The 26165-nt window shown below is 42.8% G+C and overlaps 1 protein-coding gene across 2 annotated transcripts in view; it reads right to left on the reverse strand.

Moving 5' to 3' along the window:
* The window catches only part of NFX1 (nuclear transcription factor, X-box binding 1), a 77526-nt gene extending 51775 nt beyond the window's left edge, over positions 1–25751 (reverse strand). For both annotated transcript variants that reach the window (XM_008074481.1, XM_021707251.1), the window contains exons 1-6: positions 25560–25751; positions 20834–21841; positions 12051–12209; positions 10044–10121; positions 5086–5191; positions 105–176 (exon numbers count right to left, since the gene is read on the reverse strand). In XM_008074481.1, the coding sequence (XP_008072672.1) occupies positions 105–176; positions 5086–5191; positions 10044–10121; positions 12051–12209; positions 20834–21841; positions 25560–25584 (1448 nt within the window). In that variant the 5' untranslated portion in view covers positions 25585–25751. The remainder of the gene's footprint in view (positions 1–104; positions 177–5085; positions 5192–10043; positions 10122–12050; positions 12210–20833; positions 21842–25559) is intronic.
* Between the last annotated feature and the right edge of the window lie 414 nt (positions 25752–26165).

A 26165-nucleotide genomic window follows, 5' to 3' on the forward strand; every position in this document is an offset into this window, starting at 1 on the left:
TGCCTCTCCCTTATTATGTCTACCTACTAATCTTTTTATAAATTCGTAAGTATATCATCCACGTAGAAACTGAGGTTTTCTTTAGAACGCAATTCTAACTTTACCTGGTCCGTCCACATTCACATGCTTTAGTCGTAAAGGCAGGGCAGGGTGGGCAGGGTCCAGGATGGCAGAGACTAAAAAAGAAAGGCTTTAATGAATAAATCATACCCATGTATCCAAACCTGAACACAATTGCCCCAGTTGGGTATTACTATGAATATCGCAATGAATAAACCTACTATGAAAAACCTCTGTATTTGTCTAAAGTTGATTAAACTACTTAAACAAAGATACCAACTATATTTTTATTTCTATTTATTCAGTTTTTGAGTCAGGGTCTCACTCTGTTGTCCAAGCTGGAATGCAGTGGCACAATTACAGCTCACTTCTGCCTTGACCCCCTGGGCTCAGGTGTTTCTAGCAGCCCAGCCTTTCAAGTTGTGAGACCATAGGCACATGCCACCACACTTGGCTAATTTAAAATTTTTTTTGTAACAACAAAGACTTGTTCTGTTGCCTAGGCTGGTCTTGCACTCCTGGGCTCAAGTAATCCTCTTGCCTTGGCCTCTCAAAGTGCTAAGAATACAGGCATGAGCCACTGTGCCCAGTCTCAACTATATTTTTATTTTTTATTTTTTTGAGTTGGAGTCTCACTCTGTCACCCAGACTGGAGTGCAGTGGCCACTCCTGGCCACCGCAGCCTCGACCTGCTGGGCTCTGGCAATCCTTCCGCCTCAGCCTTCCAAGTAACTGGAACTACAGGCGTGCGCTACCACGCCCAGCTTATTTTTGATTTATTGTAGAGATGAGGTCTCGCTACCCAGGTGGGTCTCAAACCCGCGGGCTCAGGCAATCCACTCACCTCAGCCTCCCAAGGCGCGGGATTACAGGCTGAGCCAGCGAGCCCGGCTCCAACTATATTTTTATACAGAAAAAACTGACAGCATTACTACCTTAGAATTTTCACCAGAAAAATAAAGCCAAAGTCAAAATACTGCCTTTATTTGGGTTTTATTTGTTTTATTTGAATTTGACAGCCAAAGATGGCATTTCAGGGCCAGGCATCATGTCCTCCTCACTCCCAACACTTTAGGAGGATATGGTGGAAGACTGCTTGAGCCCAAGAGTTCAAGAACAGCCTAAAAAACATAGTGAGACTTTATTTCTACTAAAACATAAAAAAATTAACCAGGTGTGGTGGCACACACCTGTAGTCCCAGCTACAAGGAGGCTGAGGGGGGAGGATCTCCTACTAGTCCAGGTGACAGAGTGAGACTACAAAAAAAAAAAGGCATCTTCAAATATGTTCTTGGTCCATATTTGAAAGCAATGTATGGGAATGAAAACATCTTGCTACTCAGGTGAATGGTAGGAGCCAACAGTGTCCTGTAAAAGATCAGAAGCTAAGCAAAGTAACAGAGCTCAAAACTACTAGGTCCATGAGAAGTATAGACACTTCTTAACAGCTAGTATAGTAATAGGCATTGGGCTAACAATGGAAACAGCAAAAAGAAGGTTGACACGAGGAGAGGTATGCTGGTAAGTAACAGAGAGAATGAAGGGGAAAGGGGCATGGAAAGAATGAGCTGAGCTGAGTGATATGCTAGAAGTCAGAATTAGACCTCTGAATAGAATGCTATGTATAGGAGCTATGTTACAGAGAACAAGAGAAAAATATTACAAAATGGAATTTGTATATTCAAATAAATACTATCTTCATCAAAGCAGTCACTCTGGTAAATTACACACTGGTATAGAAATACCACTACTTGAACACTTTGGAAACTTCTATGACAACTATTTTTGGGGGGAATTCTACGTGATGGCAAATCACAACCCTTTGGGAATTAAAAGCCAATCAGACCCATCTAATTAATCGAGTGGGTAATAGAATTTGGTGTGAAATATAAGTGTACCTATAAAGTGGTCTGGCTGAGTTTTTTGGCTTTTATGTGACTCCTAAACCAGCTTTGATAATTCTTAAATAAGGTTTAGAAACTGAAAACTATCCAGAAACAAGGGCCTATTCTTCTAAGGTGACTCATTTTGACAGATAGTATTCATAGGAGACCTAAGTTTAAGCACTTTTCTTTTCTTTTTTTTTTTTTTTGAGTTGAGTCTCACTCTTGTTGCCCAGGCTGGAGTACAGTGGCACACTCATAGCCATCACAGCCTCCACCTGCTGGGCTTGGGTGATCCTTCCGCCTCAGTCTTCAAAGTAGCTGGAACTACAGACATAAGCCACCACACCTGGCTAGTTTTTTTTAAATTGTAGAGACGAGGTTTCATCAAGGTGCCCAGCCCAGGCTGGTCTCGAATCCCTGGGCTCAGACAATCCTCTCGCCTCAGTCACCCAAAGTGCTGGGATTACAGGCTGAGCCACCATGCCCAGCTTAAGCACTTTTCTTTACACATGAGTATCATTATTCAACAGTCATATTTCACATGATATACCTCAACTTTTTCAAAAAGGTGAAACCATTTTTATAGCTGCATTTAAATAACTTTAGATTGATAAACTGCTGGTCAGGTGTGGGTGCCTCTAAATTATTTAAAATATTCTGGAAGTCTGGACTCAGTCTCAGGGTTTTTTAACTTTTAGAGTGGTGATTTTCCAACACTAGCTACTTACTGGAATCACCTGGAGAGTTCCTACAATTTAGATGTTGAGAAACCACTCCCAGAAATTTTGGTTCAATTTTGAGATGGAGACTCAGAACTGGTATTTTAAAATGTTCTCTAGAACCACTGCTCTAGAGAATTTTTTTTTTTTTTTTTTTTTAATTGGAGTCTCACCCTGTTGCCCAGGTTGGAGTGCAGTGGCACACTCACGGCCACTGTAGCCTTTACCTGCTGGGCTCAAGTGATCCTTCAGCCTCAGTCTTCCAAGTAGCTGGAACCACATGTATGAGCCATCATGCCTGGCTGATTTTTTAATTTATTATAGAGATGAAGTCCTGCCATGTTGCTCAGGCTGGACTTGAACCCGTGAGCTCAGGCAATCCTCTTGCCTTCACCTCCCAAAGTGCTGGGATGGCAAAGGCATGAACCACCGCACCCAGCCTACTCCAGAGAATTTTATAACCAGTGGGACCAACTCAAAGTAGAGAAAAGGGTCAACTGTGGTTTCTGGGCCCTGATAAGTGTGAATGAGAGAAACTTAGAGCTTTCCTATTTTTTGAGGGTCTTACTCTGTCTCCCAGGCTGCAGTGAAGTGACATGATCATGGCTCAACACAGCCTCAACCTTCCGGGCTCTGGAGATCCTTCTGCCTCAGCCTCCTGAGTAGCTGGGACTACCGGCATACATCACCACACCAGGATAAATTTTTAAATTTTTTATGGAGGAGAGGAGACAAGGTCTTACTATATTGTCCAGGCAAGTCTTGAACTCCTGGGCTCAAGCAATCTTCCTGCCTCTGACTCCCAAAGTGCTGGGATTACAGGTGTAAGCCACCATGCTTGGCTGAAAGCTCTCTTTTGAGATTAGGAAAGAGCAGTCGAGCGCGGTGGTTCATGCTTGTAATTCCAGCACTTTGGGAGGCTGAGGCAAAAGGACTGTCTGAGCCCAGGGGTTCGAGACCAGCCTGAACAACATGGCAAGACCTCATCTCTACAATAAATTTAAAAATAGCCAGGCATGATGGTGCACACCTGTAGTTCCAGTTACTTGGAAGGCTGAGGTGGAAGGATTGAGAGCCCAGCAGGTGGAGGTTGCGGTAGTTGTGAGTGTGCCACTGTACTCCAGCCTGGGCGAAAGAGTGTGATTCTGACTCAAGAAGAAAAAAAAAAGAGCTGTTGGGAAATGGGTTTCAACAAACTCCAGGGTCCCGACAGGAGTAAATGAACATGTTCAATGTAAGCGTTCCAGAACCATAAACGAGCAGGATTCAAGGTGTCCTTCCCTTCAGACATGGTATTGACCACTCCATGTGCATTACTGTTAATGTTCTCTGGTAGTCACAAAAAGGGCTCATTTCTGCAGAAGGCTTCCAAAAAACAGTTCATGCAGAGGGCTAATTTCTCATTACTGACTTTACTAAAAGCAAGAATAGCTTAAGTAAATGAAGACCTGTACAAGCAGGACCTAAGGACAGACCTGTGCAAGCAGTCGAAGGGAAGGAGGCACCTGACTTCCTAGCAGCTCAAAGGCCATGCTGTTGAGTCCCATCTAAAACAGGCCCACTTCCATTTACATTTCCCCAACACCACCACAACCATATCTTGATCATACTCTGACTCCTGCTTTACTTTTATTTTTATTTATGAGTTGGAGTCTCACTCTGTCGCCCAGACTGGAGTGCAGTGGCCGCTCCCGGCCACCGCAGCCTCGACCTGCTGGGCTCCGGTGAGCTTTCCGCCTCAGCCTTCCAAGTAACTGGAACTACAGATGTGTGCTACCACGGCTGGCTATTTTTTTATTTTATTGTAGAAATGAGGTCTCGCCAAGTTGCCCGGGCTGGTCTCGATCCTATGGGCTCAGGCAGTCCACTTGCCTCGGCCTCCCAAAGAGCTGGGATTACAGGCTGAGCCACCGAGCCCGGCCTAACTGGATACATTCTAAAGCTATTTAGTAGGGAAAGGACTCACAGCCTAAAAATAGTGTCCAACAAGACCTTACACAATTGTTTTTTCCCAGACAGAAGGCTGTCCTATAAACTCTCTTGGGATTGGAAATCATTGGGGGATAAAATATGAGACTTGTTTTTTCTTAGAAGCTAGCAGTGTACTATAGTTAAGGGAACACTGGCCTTGGAAACTCCAGGTCTATCATGTCATAACACTATTACATTGGGCAAGATGATTCACCTTTCTAAGCCTCGTCTGTCAACCAGAGACGATAAATATCTATACATCACTGGGCTATGGTAAGGACTCAACAAGTTAGCTTGTATAGAGTGCCTGGCACAGAGTAAGTGCTCAGTAAATGGTCCCATATCACCCTTCATCCCATCCTGTTATACACTAACCAGATATGTGTACTTAAAGCCACCAGCAAAGTGTGTCTACCAGGAATTCCAAAGGGTCTAGCATTCCAACTTACAGGTTACAGGAATGAGGGCAGTCCTGGCCAGGCTGTTTCTTTCTACACACCTCACCACAACTATGTGGAATTTCATTTCTGCTCCATTCAGGATTCTTTACCTTGCCTAAAACATATTAGATCAGAGAGTCAATGATACAATCTACAACAGCATCCTCATCTTTAATCAAACAGTACAATATAGCTAGACAGCATGAAATTTTAGTGTGGTTCTCATTAGTTCAAAAAATGTATTTTATCACATCCTAAAATAAAAAGATGACTGTAATGCTATTCATCAAAAGATTCACTGAGTATGATAAATCTTAAAATGTGCATTACCTGGAAAAAACAAATAGTCATTTTTACTTAAGAAAATGTCACTTTGACTAACAAACATATTTAATCTAAGATAAATTCCTACAAGCTAAGTCTTCTGTACATGGGCCTCTGGACTAATATGCAGTTAGCTTCTGTAAGGATCAGAGAGAGGGAAGAGCACTTGGGAGAAGGGAGAGGAAACAGCAAGTAATGGAGAGAACATAAATCCCCTATATAGTAGGAACTCACCTGTTCTAAAGCTATAGAATAGGTATTAAAGGGCTATAAATTTACAATCAATGCCACTCTGTAAATCTTCACTGAGCATCTTCCATGGACTTGGCAGAGATAGGGAAGAGTAAAACTGAGACATAGGATTCCTGCTTGTCCTTGAAGAATTCATTCCATTTAGGCAATTTGCACACTAAATGGCAGCTATCTCAGTCCATGTCCTCTGCTTTTTTCTCTATCTCTTTCAGAAATTTTATTCAAAAAAAAAGAAAATATATTCATGTTGAAAGGTGCAATACACCTGTGTGTACTGATTCCCAAATGTGTGGGAGATGCAATATACCTGTACAGACTGATTTCCAAATCTTCTGTCTTGCCCCGAGTCCTCAGTTTTAGTTCCACATGCCCAAATGTCTGAACACCTCTGCTTGGGGTTTCAGTCACCTCAAACTAGCTTGATCCACAGCTAAAGTCTGCATCTTCTTCTATCACTCCTCCCTTTTCAGTGTTTTCTATTTCTGTCAGTGACACCATCACTGTCTGAATCACACACACTCAAAAACTAGAGTCACTGCTGACCCCTTTTTCTTTCCACATTCTACTTGTCAATTTTTCCTATACAGTGTCTCTCATCTCATCTCCTCTCCAGGAGTACTGCTTTTGCTTCTCTATTGGGAAAAACCTCATCTCCAGACTACTGCAAAAGCTTCCCTCTGTGCGTTCTTGTTCCAATATAGTGCCCTAGTTTCTCCCTAAGGTTTTTTTAAGAGGGACAGAGTCTCACTATGTTGTCCAGGATGGATTTGAACTCCTAGTGATTCTCCCGCCTCAGTTTCCTGAGTAGTTGGGACTACAGGCACACACTACTCTATGCCAGGCTATGTTTTTAAAACATTTTTAGAGATGGGATCTCGCTACGTTGCCCAGGTTGGCTCAAACTCCTGGCCTCAAGCAATCTTCTTGCCTCTGCCTCCCAAAGAGCTGGGATTACAAGCATGAGCCACCATACATGGCCTTTCCCCCTAATGTCTCTCAATGGCTCCTCCTCTTTTCCCTGACACTAAATAATAGCTTTCTTTCCTCTTCCCTGCCAGGGTTCTGCATCACATCCTTTTCTCACCCATACCTTTTTATCCATCAGGGTCTCTTCCACTCCCCTCAACTGTGACTATCATCCCCAAGTCCTGATCTTTCTTCATATATGTCTACCTGCCTATTGGACATCTCCTACTGGATATCGCACTCACTTCTTCAACTCAACATTTCTTTCTTTTTTTTTTTTGAGTTGGAGTCTCACTCTGTCACCCAGACTGGAGTGCAGTGTGGGAGATACAATATACCTGTAAATCTCCCGGCCACCATAGCCTCAATCTGCTGGGCTCCGGTGATCCTTCCGCCTCAGCCTTCCAAGTAGCTGGAACTACAGGCACGCGCTACCACGCCCGGCTAATTTTTTTTTTTATTTATTGTTGAGATGAAGTCTTGCCAAGTTGTCCAGGCGGGTCTCAAACCACTCACCTCAATCCACTCACCTCAGCCTCCCAAAGGCGTGAGATTGCAGGCTGAGCCACCGAGCCTGGCTAACTCAACATTTCTAAACTGAACTCACTATTGCCACCAAACCTTGCTTTTTTGACTCGTGCCTTTCCTTGATATTACCATTTCCAAAAGCATGAACCTTTGGAGTCCATTTAGGTTCCTTCCTTTCCCACTGCTGTTAATTCCTATTTATCTTTGAAATCTTTTACTTTTTCCTTTCTATTCCACCCATTATAGACTTTTATTACTCTTCATCTGAATTATTGTAAGTCCAAACCGTTAGGGCCCCCAAACTCTACTCACTGCCACCAAACTAATCTCCATAAAGAATCACATTGATGTCCTCAGGTGCTTTCAAGTAAGTCTCAACATCTAAGTCTGGCATCAACGGGTCAGCCCTTCCTTTTCAGTCCTCTACCACTCCTCCACAGTGACAGATCCTGGCTCCATAGCTGCATGACTTCCTCTTCTCCCAGTAGATCCTCAGCCTTGTTGATTCTGAAATGCTTATACTATTCTCTTCAACAATTCCTTTGACCTACCAAGATCTTACTAGTTTTCAATCCCAGGTCAATTCTACCTCCTTCATGAAGGCTTCCCTTAATCATCCACCTAAAATTCTTAACTCTTCCCAAAGATTTCCCATCTAGCAGAACTTGTAGCAGTACATCAGTTAATTGTGTCTTAACTGTTAGTATGTAAGCCCTGGACAGTCAATAAATAGTCTTATTCCCCTCTGTTTCTTTAGTGCTTGGTACATTAATGCATTCTCAATAGAAGTATATAAAACACATGGACTCCTGAAAGAACAGCGCCAAGTCATCAGGTAAAGAAGGACATTATTTGCATTCTCACATGATTTTACCACTTTTAGATCATCTTGACCTTCACTCCACATTCTTACACCTCCTTAGGGTCTCTTAGCTAATTTGTCAGTGAAGGCTTTAACAAGATTTTTAAATCCATTGTGGTACCTTATGTTTAAAGTTTCTTTAAAATAAGGTAACTAAGACTTGGTATTGTCATATTTCCCCAATTTTCCATTGATTTTTTGCTTCCAGTTTCATGCTACCTTTCTAGTAGTACATTCAAGAATATTCATTCCTTCATCAAATGCTAATTTAGTACCTAATAAGGCTCAGATTTTGGCAACAAAACATACAAGACCAGCAGATTCCAAATAAAAGAGTGCTCAAAGTAAGAAACCAGCCAACAAAGGAAAGCTTCCTTTGGAAGAGGGTATTTTGGGGTCAGACCTTGAATGATACAATGGATAATTTTTAAAAAAGGAGAATGACATTTTGGATAGTTGAGTTTACAAAGGTACTGAATCTAGAAGACAAAAATTGATGGCAAATTATCAACTCTTGGTGAATGCTGCTAGCTAAGTAATGGAAAAGGACAAATATGTGCAAACTGGTTAGAAAAATAAGGAGAACAAGCAGAAAGAAACAGGAAAAGCTAGTCATTTCAAGAAGGGAATGGTCAAAGGTGTCAAGGGCTGTCATGCTGCCAAAAGGTCATAAGTCATAAGAACATATAAGAGACCAGGCGCAGTGGCTCATGCCTATAATCCCAGTACTTGGGAGGCAGAGGTGAGAAGATTGTCTGAGCCCATGAGTTCGAGACCAGCTTAGGCAACATGGCAAGACCTCATCTCTACAATAAATAAAAAAATTAGCTGGGTGGGGTGACTCACGTCTGTAGTTCCAGCTACTTGGAAGGCTGAGATGGAAGGATCATGTGAATACAGGAGGTTGAGGCTGCAGTGGCCATGAGCAGCGTGCCACTGCACTCCAGCCTGGGTGACAAAGTGAGACTCTGACTCAAAAAAAGAAGAACATATAAGATATGGTTGGGAAGGGGTCATTGATGACTTCCGGTACAGTTTCAGTGAGGCAATGAGGACAAAAGCAAAAACACAATGCTTTAAGGAGGGAGACATAGTTCGGACACAAAACCTGAACAATCAACAACTAGATGGAGGAAACTAGTCATTAAAAGACAGGCAGGAGGCTGGGCACAGTGGCGCAAGTCTGTAGTCCCAGCACTTTGGGAGATTGAGGCGAGAGGATTACCTAAGCCCAGGGGTTCGAGACCAGCCTGGGCAACTTAGCAAGACCTCGTCTCTAAAATAAATCAAAAATTTGGCTGGGCGTGGTAGCACAAACCTGTAGTTTCAGCTACTCATAAGGCTGAGGCGGAAGGATCATCTGAGCCCAGCAGATCAAGACTGCAGTGGGTGACAGAATGAGACTCCCACTCAAAAAATTAAAAAAAAAAAAAAGACAGGCAGGCAGGAAAGAAAAAGAAAAGACATACAGAAAATAGGCTAGCAGCAGGAATGAGCACCTGGATCACAGAGTTTTCTCCTAATACACAAGGGAACTAGGCTAATCAAAAACAGGAAGAAGTATTCCATAAAGAAGGCGGACACAAGAATAAAGTTTGTAATGTTGGTTTATAAACAAATCTCTCTCCTCATAAATATCAATGACTTTTTTCTTGGATTAAAATAAACACTATTCTTTACTCATGCTGCTCAAATCTGGAATATCAAAGCTATTCTGTTGGCAGTGACAGGAAGCCCATATTCATACTTGCCTCTGTTACCTGGTTAGTTCTGATTTCAAGTTAAGACCAAGGAGTCCAGCACAGAAGTAGGATGAGCCTGGTTGGCATAATGAGAAGACCCATCTCCAGAATAGCCTGCCAAGAGCACGTAGGCCTCACAGCTGTGTGCACGCCTGTAGTTCTATACCTCTGTAGACTGCTGTAGTTTTGAAGTTTTATTCGTAACTTCTAAAACATGCCCAGTAAACTCTTTCTCCTGAACAAGGAACAATGCATGAAGTAAAAGAGACTACAGTGTTTGTAAATAAACTTACCACAGAAACAAGTGTAGGTATTAGGAACATGTGCAGAAACATTCTGACAGGCTGGGCACCTCCAACCACTCTGGCCATCTGTCAAGAAAAATGAGAGTAAGCCAACGGATTTTCTTTCAAAATTTTAAAATATTTAAATCCACAGAAGCCAGGTGCAGTAGTTCCAGCTACTGGGAAGGCTTAGGCAGAAGGATCACCTAAACCCAGCAGGTAGAGGCTGCAGTGGCCATGAGCATGCTTAGCACTCCTGCCTTAGTGACAGAGTGAGACTCCTACTCAAAATAAATAAATAAATGCATAAACAAACAAACAAATCCACAGGAAGCCACGATATTGAGGCAGAGGCAATTTCAATGGTACATACATCCAAACTTGAAGAAACAAATTCACAATACTGAATGCTTAACTTAAATACTGTGTTTTTCAGTGGATATGGTTCATTTAAAAAGCGCATCTGGGTTTATATTTATAAGGACTTTCAGACACAGTAATTCAACTAGGTATCTACTTTGTTCTATTATTTCTAATGTCAGTCTTGGCTTGATAAAATATTTGAGTGCATCCAGAAAAACCCAGATGTTTTAATTAGAAGGCTACTGATCAGAAAAAATGTTATTAATATTTGCTGGCCAGGCATGGTGGCTCACGTCTATGATCCCAGCACTTTGCGAGGCCGAGGTAAGAGGATTGCCTGAGCCCACAGGTTCGAGACTAGCCTGGGCAACTTGGGAAGATCTCATCTCTACAATAAATCAAAAAACTAGTCAGACAAGGTGGCATGTGTCTGTAGTTCCAGCTACTTGGAAGGCTGAGGCAGAAGGATTGCCTGAGCTCAGTTAGGTCGAAGCTGCAGTGGCTGTAAGCATGCCACTGTACTCCAGTCTGGGCGACAGAGTGAGACTCCAACTCAAAAAAAAATTTTTTTTGCTTTACCCAAAAATACTAGTATACTTTCAGAAAAGCTCACAAAATACTAAGATCTGTAAAAGGCAAAAACAACTTCAGTATACTGATGGTAATTTAAACAACTGTTTTCTATAAATTTCCAAAGAAAACTATATAACAAATGCTTTCTGCAGTTGCTATTTTGATAAAAGCTATCAATTTTCTCAACAACATGAATGGAACTAGAGCAGATTATGTTAAGTGAAATAAGCCAGGCACAGAAAGACAAATGTCACCATGTTCTCACTCATATATGGGAGCTAAAAAAAACTGATGTCATGGTGATAGAAAGCAGAATGATGGCTGCCAGAAGCTAGAAAGGTAGTGGGGAGGAGAGGATAAAGAAAAGTTGGTTAATGGGTACAAAAATAAAGTTAGAAGGAAGAATATGATTTAGTGTTTAGTAGCATAATGGGGTGACTATAGTTAACAATAATTTATTGTACATTCCAAAATAACTCAGAGTGAAACTGGAACATCCTAACACAAAGAAATGGTCAATGTTTGAGGCAATGGATATCCCAATCACCCTGATTTGATCATTACACACTGTATGCTTTTATCAAAACAGCCCATGTACTCCACAAATATGTAAACTATTATGTATGCATAAAATAAAAATAAAGAGGAAAAAGTTAATAGAATTACCATATGATCCAGCAATCACACTACTGTATATACATCCAAAGGAAATAAGAACAGTGTGTTAAAGAAAAAACCTAACAAAATAAAAGCTCCTGTAAAATTAAAAAATAAAAAATAAGTAAGAAAAATAAAACCTACTGAATCACGGTATAAAATAAAAAAGAAGCTGCCATTTCCAATGAAAGGGACTGATTTTTATCTACACTAAATATATTTTAGTATTGCTATGTTTAGCTTGTTTATTTAAGACTGACGGCTTAACTATGGTCATCTGAAAAATGTGATCAAGGTAACATACTCTCCCTGCAGATCAAATATTTAAGAGAAATTAAACAACATTTAAAAAGCTAAGTTGAAACCTGAATTGTTCATATAAAATGGGTAAGAATAATTATTTAGGAGAGAGAAATAATCGACCTGCTTGAGAAGCCGGAGATCTTGCCCATTTCTTTATGCAGTTCAGATGAAACACATGGTAACAGCTCTGACAACTCCATACTGGGGCTGCGACGCGAACCAGTTCACAGCACACCATGCACTCATATTTTTCTGCAGTTAGCTGTTCAATTAGAGAACCTGTTTAAAAAACAAAATAAAAACAATAAACACAAACTTTAGTCAACCAAGGATCAGCAAGTCATTCAAGAGAAAAATCCAGAGATTTAAGGGATTCTGAGAAAGTGACTGGCTATTCAGACTTTGAAGCCAAGAAGGGACAAGAATGTGCTGAGGTAGATGATTTAGGAAGGAGATATTCAGATGAGGATTCCTACAATTGAGGAAACATTCCCACAAAACTTTCCAGGAAAATACGAGAGTAGTCAAACGCCCCTTGTAACACAGCTTTAGCATCCACAGGGCATCAAACTATAGGATCTTGCCTTGTATTCTCTGATTCCAGGAGACTCTAAACCTACTAGATTCATGGATTTAGGGTAGATGTGCTTGTAAAGCTGTAGTAGTCAGTTTTAAGAAGCTTAAGTCAGCAGGGCTCAGTGGCTCAGCCCGAAATCCCAGCACTTTGGGAGGCTGAAGCGAATGGACTGTCTGAGCCTATGGGTTCGAGACCAGCCCAGGCACCTTGGCGAGACCTTGTCTCTACAATTAAAAAAAAAAAAAAGCCGTGTGTCATACACACATGCCTGTATTTCCAGTTACTTGGAAGGCAGAGGTGGAAGGACTGCCAGAGCCCAGCAGGTCAAGGTTGTGGTGGCCATGAGCATGCCACTACACTCCAGCATGGGTAACAGAGTGAGATTCAAACTCAAAAAAAACAAAACAAAAGAAGCTTAAGCCTAGGCAGGTTCCAACAAAGTCTCTAGTCATTCACTAGACAAAGATGTGCTGGTGCCTACCACAAACCCCATGGTAGAGTTACCAGATGGAGGGAGACACAGTTTATGGCTCTAGGAACTCACCACCGACTGAGAGAGACCAGTGTATAGCACCATAGGAATCCCCTTAGATTTATTCATGAATACCTTCATCCACTTCCAGATATAGTCCTCAAATACAATTGCTACAAAGTCTTTCTAGATCCTAATATAGCTAGGTACAATCAAAGCTGTGTATATGTGTGTATACACTTTTTTGTATATGCACTTTTAAGCATTTATTTCATATTATTATTTTTTCAGAGCCAAATAGGTTAAAAAATACTAATAAATATAACATTCCAAGCACTGTTCTAAAGCACTTTATGCATATTATTTAATTCTCTCAACAAGGCTATAACATAGGTACCATTTTATAGACGGAGAAACTAGGCTCCAAGTAGTTAGATCACATATTCAAGGTCACAAAACTATAAAATTAAAAGTAAAAATTCAAACTCATAACTATCATACTCAAAAGCTCACATTTTAATCATTCCATAATACTGGCTCTCATAAGAATACTTTCTGATTGTTCAATTCAATGTCAAAAGAAATACAGAACACCCTGAGATTGTAAGCTCTATGTACCCTGCTTAATGTAGCATTTCCAGTGCCTAGTTTATACCAGGTGCTCAATAAATATCTGTTAAATGAATGTATGAAGGAATAAATGAGTGATATCTAGTCTGTTTCATAACCTCTTTCCAAGAACATTGCAGGCTTCACCAAAGTTTTTGAATAGCTCTCTCCCTCTAGGGAAAGCTTTGAAAAGATACTCTGTGGTCAGGCTCGATGGCTCAGCCTATAATCCCAGCACTTTGGGAGGCCGAGGCAAGTGGATTGTCTGAGCCCGTGGGTTTGAGACTAGCCTGGGCAATTTGGTAAGACCTCATCTCTACAATATAGCTGGGCGTGGTAGCGCACACCGGTAGTTCCGGCTACTTGCAAGGGTTGCCAGAGCCCAGCCCAGCAGGTTGAGCTGCGGCGGCTGAGAGGTGTGCCACCGCCCTCCAGCCTGGGTGACAGAGTGAGACTTCAACTTTAAAAAAAAAAAAAAAAAAGAAAAGATACTCTAATATGGCTGATTAAAGGGAAACCTATCTGCTTTAGATAAGAGATGAACAAATCATAAATGTGAATTCTAGGTAAGGCACGGTGGCTCATGTCTGTAATCCCAGCACTCTGAGAGGTTGAGACAGGAGGACTGCCTGAGCCCAGGAGTTCAAGACCAGCCTGGACAACACAGTGAGACCTCATCACTATAAGAAATAAAAATTAAATAATTAGCTGGGCACGGTGGCACATGCTTGTAGTTCAGCTACCTGGGAGACTGGGATGGGAAGACCACTTGAGGTTAGGAGATTGAGGCTGCAGTGAATCAGGATCATGCCACTATACTCCAGCCTGGGCAACAGAAGCTGTCTTTAAAAATATAAATCAATAAATAAATGTAAATTCTAAGGTGGGCAGTCCTAGTTATTTGGGAGGATGTGGCTGTAGAATCGCTTGAGCCCAAGAGTTCGAGGCTGCAGTGAGCTATGACTGTAATACTACACTCCAGCTTGAGTGACAGAGCAGGATCTCGTCTCCAAAACCAAAACAAAGAACTGAATTATATTATAAAACCAAAGAACATGACTCAGATTCTTCCTTAAAAGCAGGGTTGCCTGGGTGCAGTGGCTCACAGCTGTAATTTCAGCACTTTGGGAGGCTGAAGCAGGAGGATCATCTGAGGTCAAGAGTTCAAGACCAGCCTGGGAAACATAGTGAGACCCTGTCTCTTTAAAAAAAAAAAAAAAAAAAGAGCCAGGCAAGGTGGCTTATGCCTATAATCCCAGCACTTTGGGAGGCTGAGGTGAGAGGATTGCCTGAGCCTGTTGGTTCAAGAACAGCCTGGGCAACTTGGAGGGACCTCATCTCTACAATAAATCCAAAAATTAGCCAGGTGTGGTGGTGCGTGCCAGTAGTTCCAGCTACTTGGAAGGCTGAGGCGGAAGGATCACCTGAGCCTAGAAGGTCAAGGCTGTGGTGGTCATGAGTGTGCCACTGCACTCCAGCCTGGGAGACAGAGTGAGACTCTGACTCAAAAAAAATAAAAAGAAAAAAGAAAAAGAGAGAGTAAAGTATGGCTACCCTACTCTGAACTACTCTGAATAGGTTAACATCTCTGAATAACAAAGCTAACCTTTGCATTCAACTGTCCCCTCTGAAGGGACATAAAGAGATTGTTGGTGATTATACAAGACAAACTTATGTCAGGACAAATTTTTCTAAAAAGTTTGTATCTTTGAAGTTTTCCATTCAAATTGCATGAAAAAGCAAATAAAGAGACGAAATATATACTGAGAAATGAGGGTTGGAGATAAAAGGGTCAGAAATCAGCATAGTATAGAGGCAATGTTTTAAAGTACTTAAACTGGCTGAAATCCCCCAATGAGATCTTATCAAGTGAAAAGAACAGAGGGCTGGGACAAAACCCCAGAAAGTACCAACAGTTAAGAAAGAGATGGAGGAAGAGAAACTTGCTACTGGATGTGGCATACACAAAGCTATTCATGACCCTACCAATAGCTCCCTGAGCCAAGTGATGACAGAGGACAGAGAAGTGAATCAAAATAGGAAGGCAGAAACAGAGTGGATGACTCTTGCTTGATTAGAGTGGAAGGAGAGAAATCTTAGTGGGAGGTTATGTAGCAAGGGAAGTTTTTTGAGGGTAGAGCAGACTTGGAAAGAGCTTCAAGCTAAGAAGGCAGATTAGTGAAAAGGCTGATGAAAGGAAATAAAGGAGATCTCAGAATGAAAGATAAAAGATGGCACAGACGTCTCTGAGTCCGAGAGTGGGAGTAATAAGTTGAGGCAATTATACTCAATGATCTCCCTTTTCTCAGTGAAGTCAGAGGCAAGAAGCTTCACTAAGACTAAAGAAGATGAATGTTAGGAAAATTAGAATAACAGGGAAGAGGCTTGGAGTAATGTTAAATGAAAATGAGAAGGAAAGCTGACCAATGTCATATAAAAAGACAAGGGCAGTGCTAAAAAACAACTGAGTTTGGAGACCATTGTCTAAAAATATTTACTGGGAACCTAAGGCATTCTTTCAACACTAAGGATAGACAGTGAACACAATAGGCAAAACTCTTCTGCCCTTACAAAGCTTATTAATAGTGGGGAAAGATGGACAATAAACAAATAAATAATGAAACTATGTAGTGTCATCAGATACGAATAAGTGCTATAAAGACAAACAGACCAAGGAGGGAGAATTGGGAATGCTGGCAGTGGGGGAAATATTATAGTTTCTAAAAAGGTGATCAGGAGCCGGGCTCGGTGGCTCAGCTTGTAATCCTGTGCCTTTGGGAGGCTGAGGTGAGTGGACTGCCTGAGCCCGTGGGTTCGAGACCCGCCTGGGCAGCGAGACCTCATCTCTACAATAAATCAAAAAATCAGCCGGGTGTGGTAGCACATGCCTGTAATTCCGGCTACTTGGAAGGCTGAGGCGGAAGGATCACTGGAGCCCAGCAGGTCGAGTGCACTCCAGTCTGGGTGACAGAGTGAGACTCCAACTCAAAAAAAAAAAGGTGATTAGGACCGGGCACAGTGGCTCATGCCTATAATCCTAGCACTTTGGGAGGCTTAGGTGGGAGGATCACTTAAGCCCAGAAGTTCAAGACCAGCCTGAACAACATAGCAAGACCTTGTCTCTACAAAAAAATAATTAGCCAGGTGTGGTAGCATGCACCTGTATTTCCAGCTACTTGGGAGGCTAAGGCAGAAGGATCTTCTGAGCTCAGGAGGTCAAGGCTATGGTAAGTGTGTCACTGCACTCCAGTCTGAGGGAGAGAGTGAAACTCTGACTCAAAAAATGTAAAAATAAAAATAAAAATGTGATCAGGAAGGTTTCTGTAAGAAGGTGAATGAGTTTGTAGCAGCACCAAATCTGTATGGTTATCGGATCTCCTAAAACAATGCACTAGGCTGGGCACAGTGGCTCATACTCATAATTCCAGCACTTTGGGAGGCCACAGCAGAAGGACTTCCTGAGTCCAAGAGTTTGAGACCAGCCTAGGTGACATAGTGAGACCCTGTCTCTACAAAAATAAAAAAGTTAGCTGAGCCAGGCATGGTGGTTTATGCCTGTCATCCCAACACTTGGGGAGGCTGAGGCAGGAGGATCGCTTGAGCCCAAGAGTTTAAGATTAGCCTGGGCACCACAGCAAGATCTCACCTCTAAAAAAAAAAAATCTTAGCTGGGCATGGCATGGTGGCACATGTATATAGTCCCAACTACTTGGGAAGCTGAAGTGGAAGGACTGACTGAGCCTGGGGTGAGCCATGATCGTGCCACTATACTCCAACCTGGGTGACAGAGCAAGACACCAACTCAAAAACAAAAATCAGCATTCTGTTACCCTTATACTGGAATGGAAAAAGTGGATTTTTCAGAATAAGATTCTGTCAAATAGCCTAGCAAAAAGATAACACTTCAGATAACCTACAATAAAGAATAAAAAAGAGCAGGAGACTGGCAAAACTGGTAGTAGGTGCAAGAGACTGAGACAGCCGGGACAAGTGGTTATATTCAAAAAGTTGAACATAAGACTTTAAGATTAGCTGGGTATAGTGGCTCATGTCTGTAATCCTAGCACTTTGGGAGGCAGAAGCGAGAGCACTGCCTAAGCCCGGGGGTTGGAGACCAGCCTGGGTAACTTGGTGAGACCTCGTCTCTAAAATAAACTTAAAAGTTAGCTGGGCGGGGTGGCGCATGCCTGTAGTTCCAGCTACTTGGAAGGCTGCAGTGGAAGGATCGCCTGAGCCCAGCAGGTTGAGGCTGTGGCGGCCATCAGTGTACCACTGCACCCCAGCCTGGGTGACAGAAACTACAACTCAAAAAAAAGACTTTAGATTTCAGAGATGTGCATCTCAACTGTTATTTCCCTGGGAGTGGGTTTGGAGGTGGAATGAAGGTGAAGGTCACTGCAGTTGAGAAGATCAAAGAACTCGAGGATGGAGCAATCACGTGATCACTAAACCCACCAGAATAACAGCAAGTTTTATGGTAGATCATTCTCAAACTTGAGCATGCACTAGAATCACCTGGAGGCTTGTTAAAAAACGAAGATTACTAAGCTCCACTCCCAGAATTTCTGGTTGGTAAGTCTGAGGTGAGGCTCAAGAACTTGTATGTCTAACATTCCCAAGTATTGCTGATGGCTGCTTGTCCAGGACTGCACTTTGAGATGCACTGGGGCAGAGAAAAGCTATAGGCAAGATACATCATTAAATAAAGGCTGAAGATGGGAGATTTGGAGAATGATAGATGACAAAGAAAGGGAGACATGAAAAGTAATGAATCTAAACAGCTTCAATGGAGCAGGGATTTTATGCAAAAGTAAAAATAACGGCTTAGAAATGACACTGGGGAAGACAGAGCTTGTTCTTCCCATCTTACAGAAACTATATTATTTGAGAGGGGGATAACAGTGGACTCTGAGAGGCTATTAGGAGAGCAGTGAACTGAGAGAAGGCTGTAGGCAATTATGAGTAGAAACATGGCAGAAACATACTAAATATAACAAAATCACCTATAATGGATCCAGTCAGTTTGAGAGAACAGTAGTGCTAGGTTCTTTTAGTACAGAATGAGAGCCCCCTCTCAAATAACCATAGAGACTTATATTTGGGTGATCCTCTTCCCATTCCAATCAATCTTTCATCTCCACCACTCCACCAAAACTGCTCTTGTCAAGACCGATAGCCTTCCCGTTGCCAAATCCAACGGTCAATATGCAGGTGTCACCTTTCTAAACCTATCAGCAGTTTTTGGCACAACTGATCACTCCCTCCTCCTTAAATCTTTTTGTTTGGCATTCAGATAGTAGTCTGTTGCCTAGCTCAAGTGCTATGCATTCTCCATCTCCTTTGCTGAATTCCCATTTTCCAACCTTGATATATTGGGCTATGGCAAGGCTTAGTCCTCACACTTTTCTTTTCTAACTGCATTCACAACTTAGGGGGCTTCCTCTAGTCCACTATATTTCATCTCTATACTAATAATTCCCAAATTTAGATTTCTTCCCTCAGTGCCATAAAATAATATCCAACTCCCTACTTAATACGTCCATTTGGAAGTCTCACAGACAACTCAAACTTAACCAAGTTTTTTATATTCTTTGAACAAGGAGTAAATAAAATAAAGCAAAACTAAAGCAAAGACACTTTTTTCAACAAAGAAAGACTAAGAAACTATCACAGATGAGAGGAGACTAAGTAAGTATGACTAAATGCAGTGTGGTATCCTGGATTAGATCCTGGAACAGAAAAAGTACATTACTGAAAAAATTGGTGGAATTTGAATAAAGTCTGTAGTTCAGTGTTAATTTCTTAGTTTTGACAAAGGTGCACTAGTTATATAGAATGTTAACATCAAAGGAAGCTGGGTGAAGGACCTATGGGAATTCTTTGTATTATCTTTACAATTTTGCTATAAATCTGTGCCTATGCCTGGCCAGGACAAATTTTCTAACAGTCAGAGCTGAGTATTTAACTATGTTGTAAGAGCTATGTGAGGCAGCAGGGTTACAAAAAATGGAGGAAAAAAAAGACAGTCTCTGCTTTTAAGGATCTTATAGACTAGTGGAGGGCCATGACATATAAACAAATGAACAAATGATGATTTTCAGTAGTACATTCTATAATAGAAGCATGTATATGTAAGGGAAAGATATAAAGGTAAGGGTTGGAAGAGATCAATGCTATCTGTAGACAAGAGAAAAGGTTCCCTGGACATGTAGCTTCTGAAAAATGGGTAAGAATTTGCCAGTGAGTAGAGTAATAGAAATTCTAGACAGAGGGAACCATGTGTAACAATGCGAAAAGACAAAACAGTACAGAATCCAGGGAATAAAATATGGTGGATACTAAGGCAGCAGAAGATAGGACTGTTGGGCAGAAACCAGGATCTACAGCCTGAGATGAGAACTAATAAACGGAATTAAGCAGGGGAGTGACAGAGCTCCAAATGTTTTAGATAGATCACTCTCTAATGCTGGTGCTGGTGTACCAGTTAAACTGAAAAGGAGCAAATTAAGAGATGGTGAAACCAGTTAGGAACTGTTGCAACTAATGAGACAAGACAAGGCAGATAAGATGCAGGATGAAACCAACAGAAATAGTAGAAATGTTACCATACCCTCCTTGTGCTTTCATAACTCACAAAAATCTTTTTAAGCAAACATACATGCCATTAATATTTGCTTTTTAAAAAACCCTTACAAAATTTATTTGTTGAAAAAGAATTCTCATTTGTATTTGCTTATGACATATATAAAACTAAGTGGAGGAGACTGGGTGCGGTGACTCACGCCTATAATCCCAGCACTTTGGGAGGCCAGGGCAAGAGAATCACTTCAGGCCAGGAATTCAAGACCAGCCTGGGCAACATACTGAGAACTCGTCTCTACAAAGAATTAGCCGGGCATGGTAGCATGCACCTGTAGTCCCAGCTACTAGGGAGGCTGAGGCAGAAGGATTACCTGAGCCCAGGAGGTCAAGGCTGCGGTTAAGCCATGATCATGCCACTGCACTCCAAACTCAGCAACAGAGTGAGACCTCCAACTCAAACAAACAAACAAAAAACGAAGTGGTTACCAACTGGGGAGGGGAGCAGCAAGTGGTGGCAGAACTTAGGCAGATGATGACTAAAGACAGAGACTTTTCACTGTGTACCTTTTTATACTTTCGGTTTCTAAATTGTGTGAATATACTGCTTAGCTTGAAATTAAAATTTAAAAAAGCAAATTACGCCGCACATCTAGATAGGTTTACCTGTGTGCGTTTCCACATTCTTTAGCACATGGTTCTGTTTGCCTCGGGGGAAAGGAGATACCACTTGAGGATCCTGCCTCCGTATAGTGCATTTCTCTTGGTCAACCCTTCTGGAAGTCTTGTTGATGACAGCTAAGTTCCCACTGTCACAGGTAGATTTTGTTGGTCTTTCACTGAGGTTATCCTTTGGAATGGGGGCCACGTTGTTTCTGGGTCCTGCATTTGTTTGTCGCTGGCCCTCGTGCTTTGGTGGATTCCTTCCTGGTCGTGGCCTGGCTCCCTCCACTTCCCAGGGAGGTCTTTTCTGTGGGTATCGTCTCTGATCATTTCGTCTGGCTCCATACCCATCCAATACTCCTTTTCTAAAGGATGCATCTGAAGAGTCAGGGTGAAAAACTCCCACAGGTTTGGTATTTTCAGGTCCAGCATCCTCAAGTTTTGGAGTCATTCTATTACCCCATTCACATTTGAGCTTCCCCTTGACTTTTGGTCCTCTACCATAACTATATACAGATTGCGCTGCTTTTTTGGGCTTTGCTCCTCTGGGATCTGCACCCACAATTTCCTTCTCACTCTCAGAAGGGCTGTGCTCTCTGGGGTTTGTCCCACTCTCTGATCTGGCCACACTTTCTAATCCAGCTGTATCTGAGGTCTGCTCAGCAAGACCTTGTACTTTCTTGACTCTGATATGGTGCTTCTCACTCCTCAATTTCTGCCAAGGTTGACTCTGAAGGCCATGGCTCTTGAGTGATTTATTAGAAAGAGAGGACTGGAAAGAAGTCTGTTGACTCTTAGGCTTGCTTCCTGAAGGAGGATAACTATGCTGATGAACAGCAGAGATGTCATCATAAGGTGCCTGCCTGGAAAGGTGACAGGGAGGTGGTGAACTATAATTTCTTCTGCCAATCCTATTAGAGTCTAGTCTCCTTTGAGTACCACAATTTAGACCAGAATTTTTTCTCTCCTGAGGAAGGAACTCAGCAGCATCCGTATTGAATTTAAAAGTACCTAGGACATAAGAAACAGACATGCCAGTAAAGAAATTTAATTTTCACCATGAAGCCCATAGACTTTAAGCCACTTATAAAAACTATTTTTCTAAGGACTTTGTACAAAACAGGCTGTGAGATCTATGTTTCCTGTGACAGTAATACATTCAAGGTACTTGTGGAAGACTGACCATCATCCATGTCCAGCAATCACACACCAACAGCAACTGACAGCTAAGTGTTGCTAAGTCAAATGCTCACCTGGGCCACAAGGCACTATGTATACAAGTATTTATTCTATTAAAAAATTTAAGGCCAGCTAACAGTTCAGGGGCAAGATATCAATCATCAGAATCCAAGTGGTCTTTCAAAACTCTAAAGTAAAACAAACAAACAAACAAACAAAAAACCTCTAAAGTAGAGTTGTGTAATATTAGTAAATAGGCTTTAGAGCAGGTCAAAATGGATGTAAAGTCTGGTGCTCTAACTTAAGGCATGAGCTTAGGGATATCATTTAACTGCTTTTAGTCTTAGTTTCCTCATCTATAATAAGGGATGATAAATACTTATTTCAAAGGGTTATTGAGAAATTTAAATAAGATTTATAGATAGCACTTAGTGAGTAAACAGTAATAGTTTTCATCTCTTCCATCTAGGAATATATTTTGGGTTTTCCATATATAACCTCTATGATACAGTCTAGTATCTCAAAAATCTAAAAACTTAAGCATACTCCCTATGACCCACTCATTTCCCTCATTCTTAAGATGCTTCTTGGTATAGTCAACTCAGTCCTGAAGCCCAAAGATGAAATTATTTGCCTAAAGACATAAAATTGGTTACTAACAAAGTCAGATCTATGTATAGCATACAGAATACACTACGAATTGAACAGGGCCTGGATGATATTGATTTAAGTCTCTGTCCATTACTCATTGTGACTTTATGCAAGTTACTTAGCTCCAGTTTTCTTTTCTTTTCTTATTTTTTTTTTGAGTTGGAGTCTCACTCTGTCGTCCAGACTGGAGTGCAGTGGCCACTCCCGGCCACCACAGCCTCGCCTGCTGGGCTCTGGCAATCCTTCCGCCTCAGCCTTCCAAGTAGCCGGAATTACAGGCATGCGCTACCACACCTGGCTGATTTTTCGATTCATTGTAGTGATGAGGTCTCACTGCCCAGGCAGGTCTCGAACCCGCGGGCTCAGGCAATCCATTCACCTCAGCCTCCCAAAGGTGCGGGATTACAGGCTGAGCCACCGAGCCCGGCTCAGTTTTCTTATATGTAGTGGAAATAGTAAAAATCTCTATATCCAAGAGCTGCTATGAAGAGTAAAGCAAGTTAATAACAAATATAAAGTGGTTAAAATGGTACTGTATGGCCAGGTGCAATGACTCATGCCTGTAATCCCAACATTTTGGGAGGCTGAGGCGGGAGAATTGCTTGAGTCCAGAAGTTCAAGACCAGCCTGGGCAACATAATGACAGCGACTCTACAACACCTCAAAAAATTAGCTGGGCATGGTGGCACATGTCTATAGTCCCAGCTACTGAAGAGGCTGAGATGGAAGGAGGCCAAGACTGCAGTGAACCAGGATCATGCCACTGCACTCCAGCCTGGGCAACAGAGTGAGACCCTGTCCCAAACAAAACGAAACAAAACAAAACAGTACTTTATGATTGCTGATAGGACTACAGACTATCTGAAATACACAGGCTTGAGCACAGATAGGTGCAGTACAGAGACTGAGGGTTTCAGGCTTAATAATAAGGCCTAACACTTATTATGTGCCAGGTACTACTCTAAGCACTTTACATGTTAATTCATTTAATCCTTACATTCCCGATGAGAAAATTGAGGCACGGAGAAAGTAACTTGCTCAAGGCCAAAGAGGCATTCCAAGGTAGATGCAGGATTCCAACTCAAAATGTGTAGCATTAGGGACCATGCTCTTATACCGACAGAGGTTGGGCAGTGGGTACCATAGATACACATATGAGAACTGAATGAGATCATAAAGGTCATAGAATAACCTCTCATTTAATCCGGGCTTTGTCCCGGAAGCTTTCACATTAGGCAGAGTTCTAGGGGGTAGGGTGGAGGGCCTCACAAAGTGACAAGAGGATTAGACTAATTCAGAAGGTGGCAGAGGTATTCTGGAAACATTAAAGATAACTTAAAGGTAAGAGCAGGTAGACTGGACCAAGGAGTATTGTGTAGTCCTCTCCAGCTTGAAGCAGCAAGACTGGAGAAGGGGCAGAGATAAGGTCAGCAAAGATGTCCAGAGCAGCCTCAAAAAGGATGGGAAAAGGGTGTTTCACATTGAGCATGATGCAACCAGAGAGTCCAGACAGGTCTGCACCTATTCATATGCAGTACATGTCCAAATAGACAGGAAGCAGTAGGCGAAGTCTTCAAAAAAACAAACAAACAAACAAACAAAAACAACAACCCTAAGAGACATGAAAAAGTGAAAAAGGACAAAACAATCAGGAAAATGGACCATGGCCAAGATCAGATCTCATCACCAAGGCATGGTTATAATACAAGTAAGTGGTACCCTAAATCCAAGATAAAAAAGCAGCACAACTGGTGCCCAACACGTGGGTGGAGAAGAATAAGGAAAAATCCAACTGGTAGATTATGAAATTGAGGCATAGCTGGCACTGAAGTCTGCTCATAGGCAGAAAGATACTCCCCGGAATAGGCTGCTGTTTAAGGACCTTGGGAAAGGGGGTGTGGGCTAAAAATGATTCTAAAATAAGAACATGGAATAGGCCGGGCATGGTGGCTGGCTCATGCCTATAATCCCAGCACTTTGGGAGGCCAAGGTGAGAGGATTGCCTGAGCTCACGGGTTTCAAGACCAGTCTGGGCAACTTGGCGAGACCTCATCTCTACAAACTGCTGCCGCTTTTCAGGAAGAGTGGGTCATCAAATCAAATCAAATGTGGCAAGCATTTTTAAAAACAAAGTAGAAAACGGAGTATATTGTAAAGGGAACCACTGCCTGCTGAAACTTTTGTTTCGCTTTTATGCTTACGTAAGTGTGCACTAAGGTCGTGATGCAAAATGTTACTTTTCGGTCGCTGTCCAAAAAGTTTGGAAAACACTGCTCAAGGTACACACTGAAGGAAGTCCAAAAGGATGTTATATTAACAGACAAATGTGGCTTTCTCTACACACGGAGGAAACTCCGGGAGGGGAAATGAGTTAATAATTACAGGACAAGTACAACACAGGGCGAGAGCCTCCCAAGGAATTAACCTATGTACTCCCTACGGACGGATGAAAAAACTGAGTCACACAGAGTCCGCGGCAGGCTGAGATTCTAAACCACTGGTACTCCGCTCGCGCCCGCGCGGTCACCCCAGGAGGTATGAGCGTCAACAGCCCGCCACGGTCACGGGCGGTGACTTGGCCGACGCCCGCCTGTCGAGGTCAGTGCGCTGCTGCCCCAGAAAGAGCCCTGTGTGAGGGCGGGAACCACACACACCGACTCCCCGGGCGCCGGGGACCAGCCCGCTCTCCTCCGAAACCCAGCTACCGGACTTCCCCATCCAAGGACGAGAGAGAAGTCCGTAAGCACGACGCACATGGCTTGGCCCTTCCGAGCCACTATCCCCCACCCCAGCACGCGCCACTCTCGCGATAGGAACGATCAGAGCCCTAGGACTTCGTCACTGACCCAATTTCCGTTCCCTGAGACGGGGCCCAGTCCCGCGCAGGCAGGGACAGTACCTGAGACAGGAGGAGCCTCCGCCATCCCGCGCCGCAGCTTCTAAAGCTAGCCAGTCAGTCAAGCAGCCAGGCGAGCACTGTCACCCGGTCACGTGCCCCGGACTTCCGGCGCCGCCAGAATGTTCGCATCGGCGCGCCGAATAGACCGCCACGGAGGTTGCGTGCCCCGAACCTCCCGTGTGGCACGTCCGTGACGTCAGACAGACGCGCCAGACGTCGGCCAGAAAAAGGAGACAAGCCCTGGAGACGTCAAGAGTCGCCGGAGGCGGGGCAGGGACTTGCATAATCTTTGGTGTTTTTCTTTCTGAAATTCGCTGTGCTCACCCCATTGCACGCCCTGCCACCCGTCCAACGTCAGCTGGTCTTCGGGAGTCAGCTCAGACATCCCCTTTTAGGGTAGATTGGTTTGGGATTATTAAACAAAACCTGGCTGGGCGCGATAGCTCACGCCTGTGATCCCAGCACTTTGGGAGACCGAGGCGGGAGGATCACTTTAGCCCAGAAATTCGAGACTAGCCTGGGCGATATAGCGATATCTCGTCTCTACAAATAGTCAAAAAATTAGCTGGGCGTGGTGGTGCGCGCCTGTAGCCCCAGCTACTCGGG

Source organism: Carlito syrichta, unplaced genomic scaffold, assembly GCF_000164805.1.
Source record: "Carlito syrichta isolate Samal-C Ts95f unplaced genomic scaffold, Tarsius_syrichta-2.0.1 Scaffold316469, whole genome shotgun sequence".
Classification (NCBI taxonomy): Eukaryota; Metazoa; Chordata; class Mammalia; order Primates; family Tarsiidae; genus Carlito; species Carlito syrichta.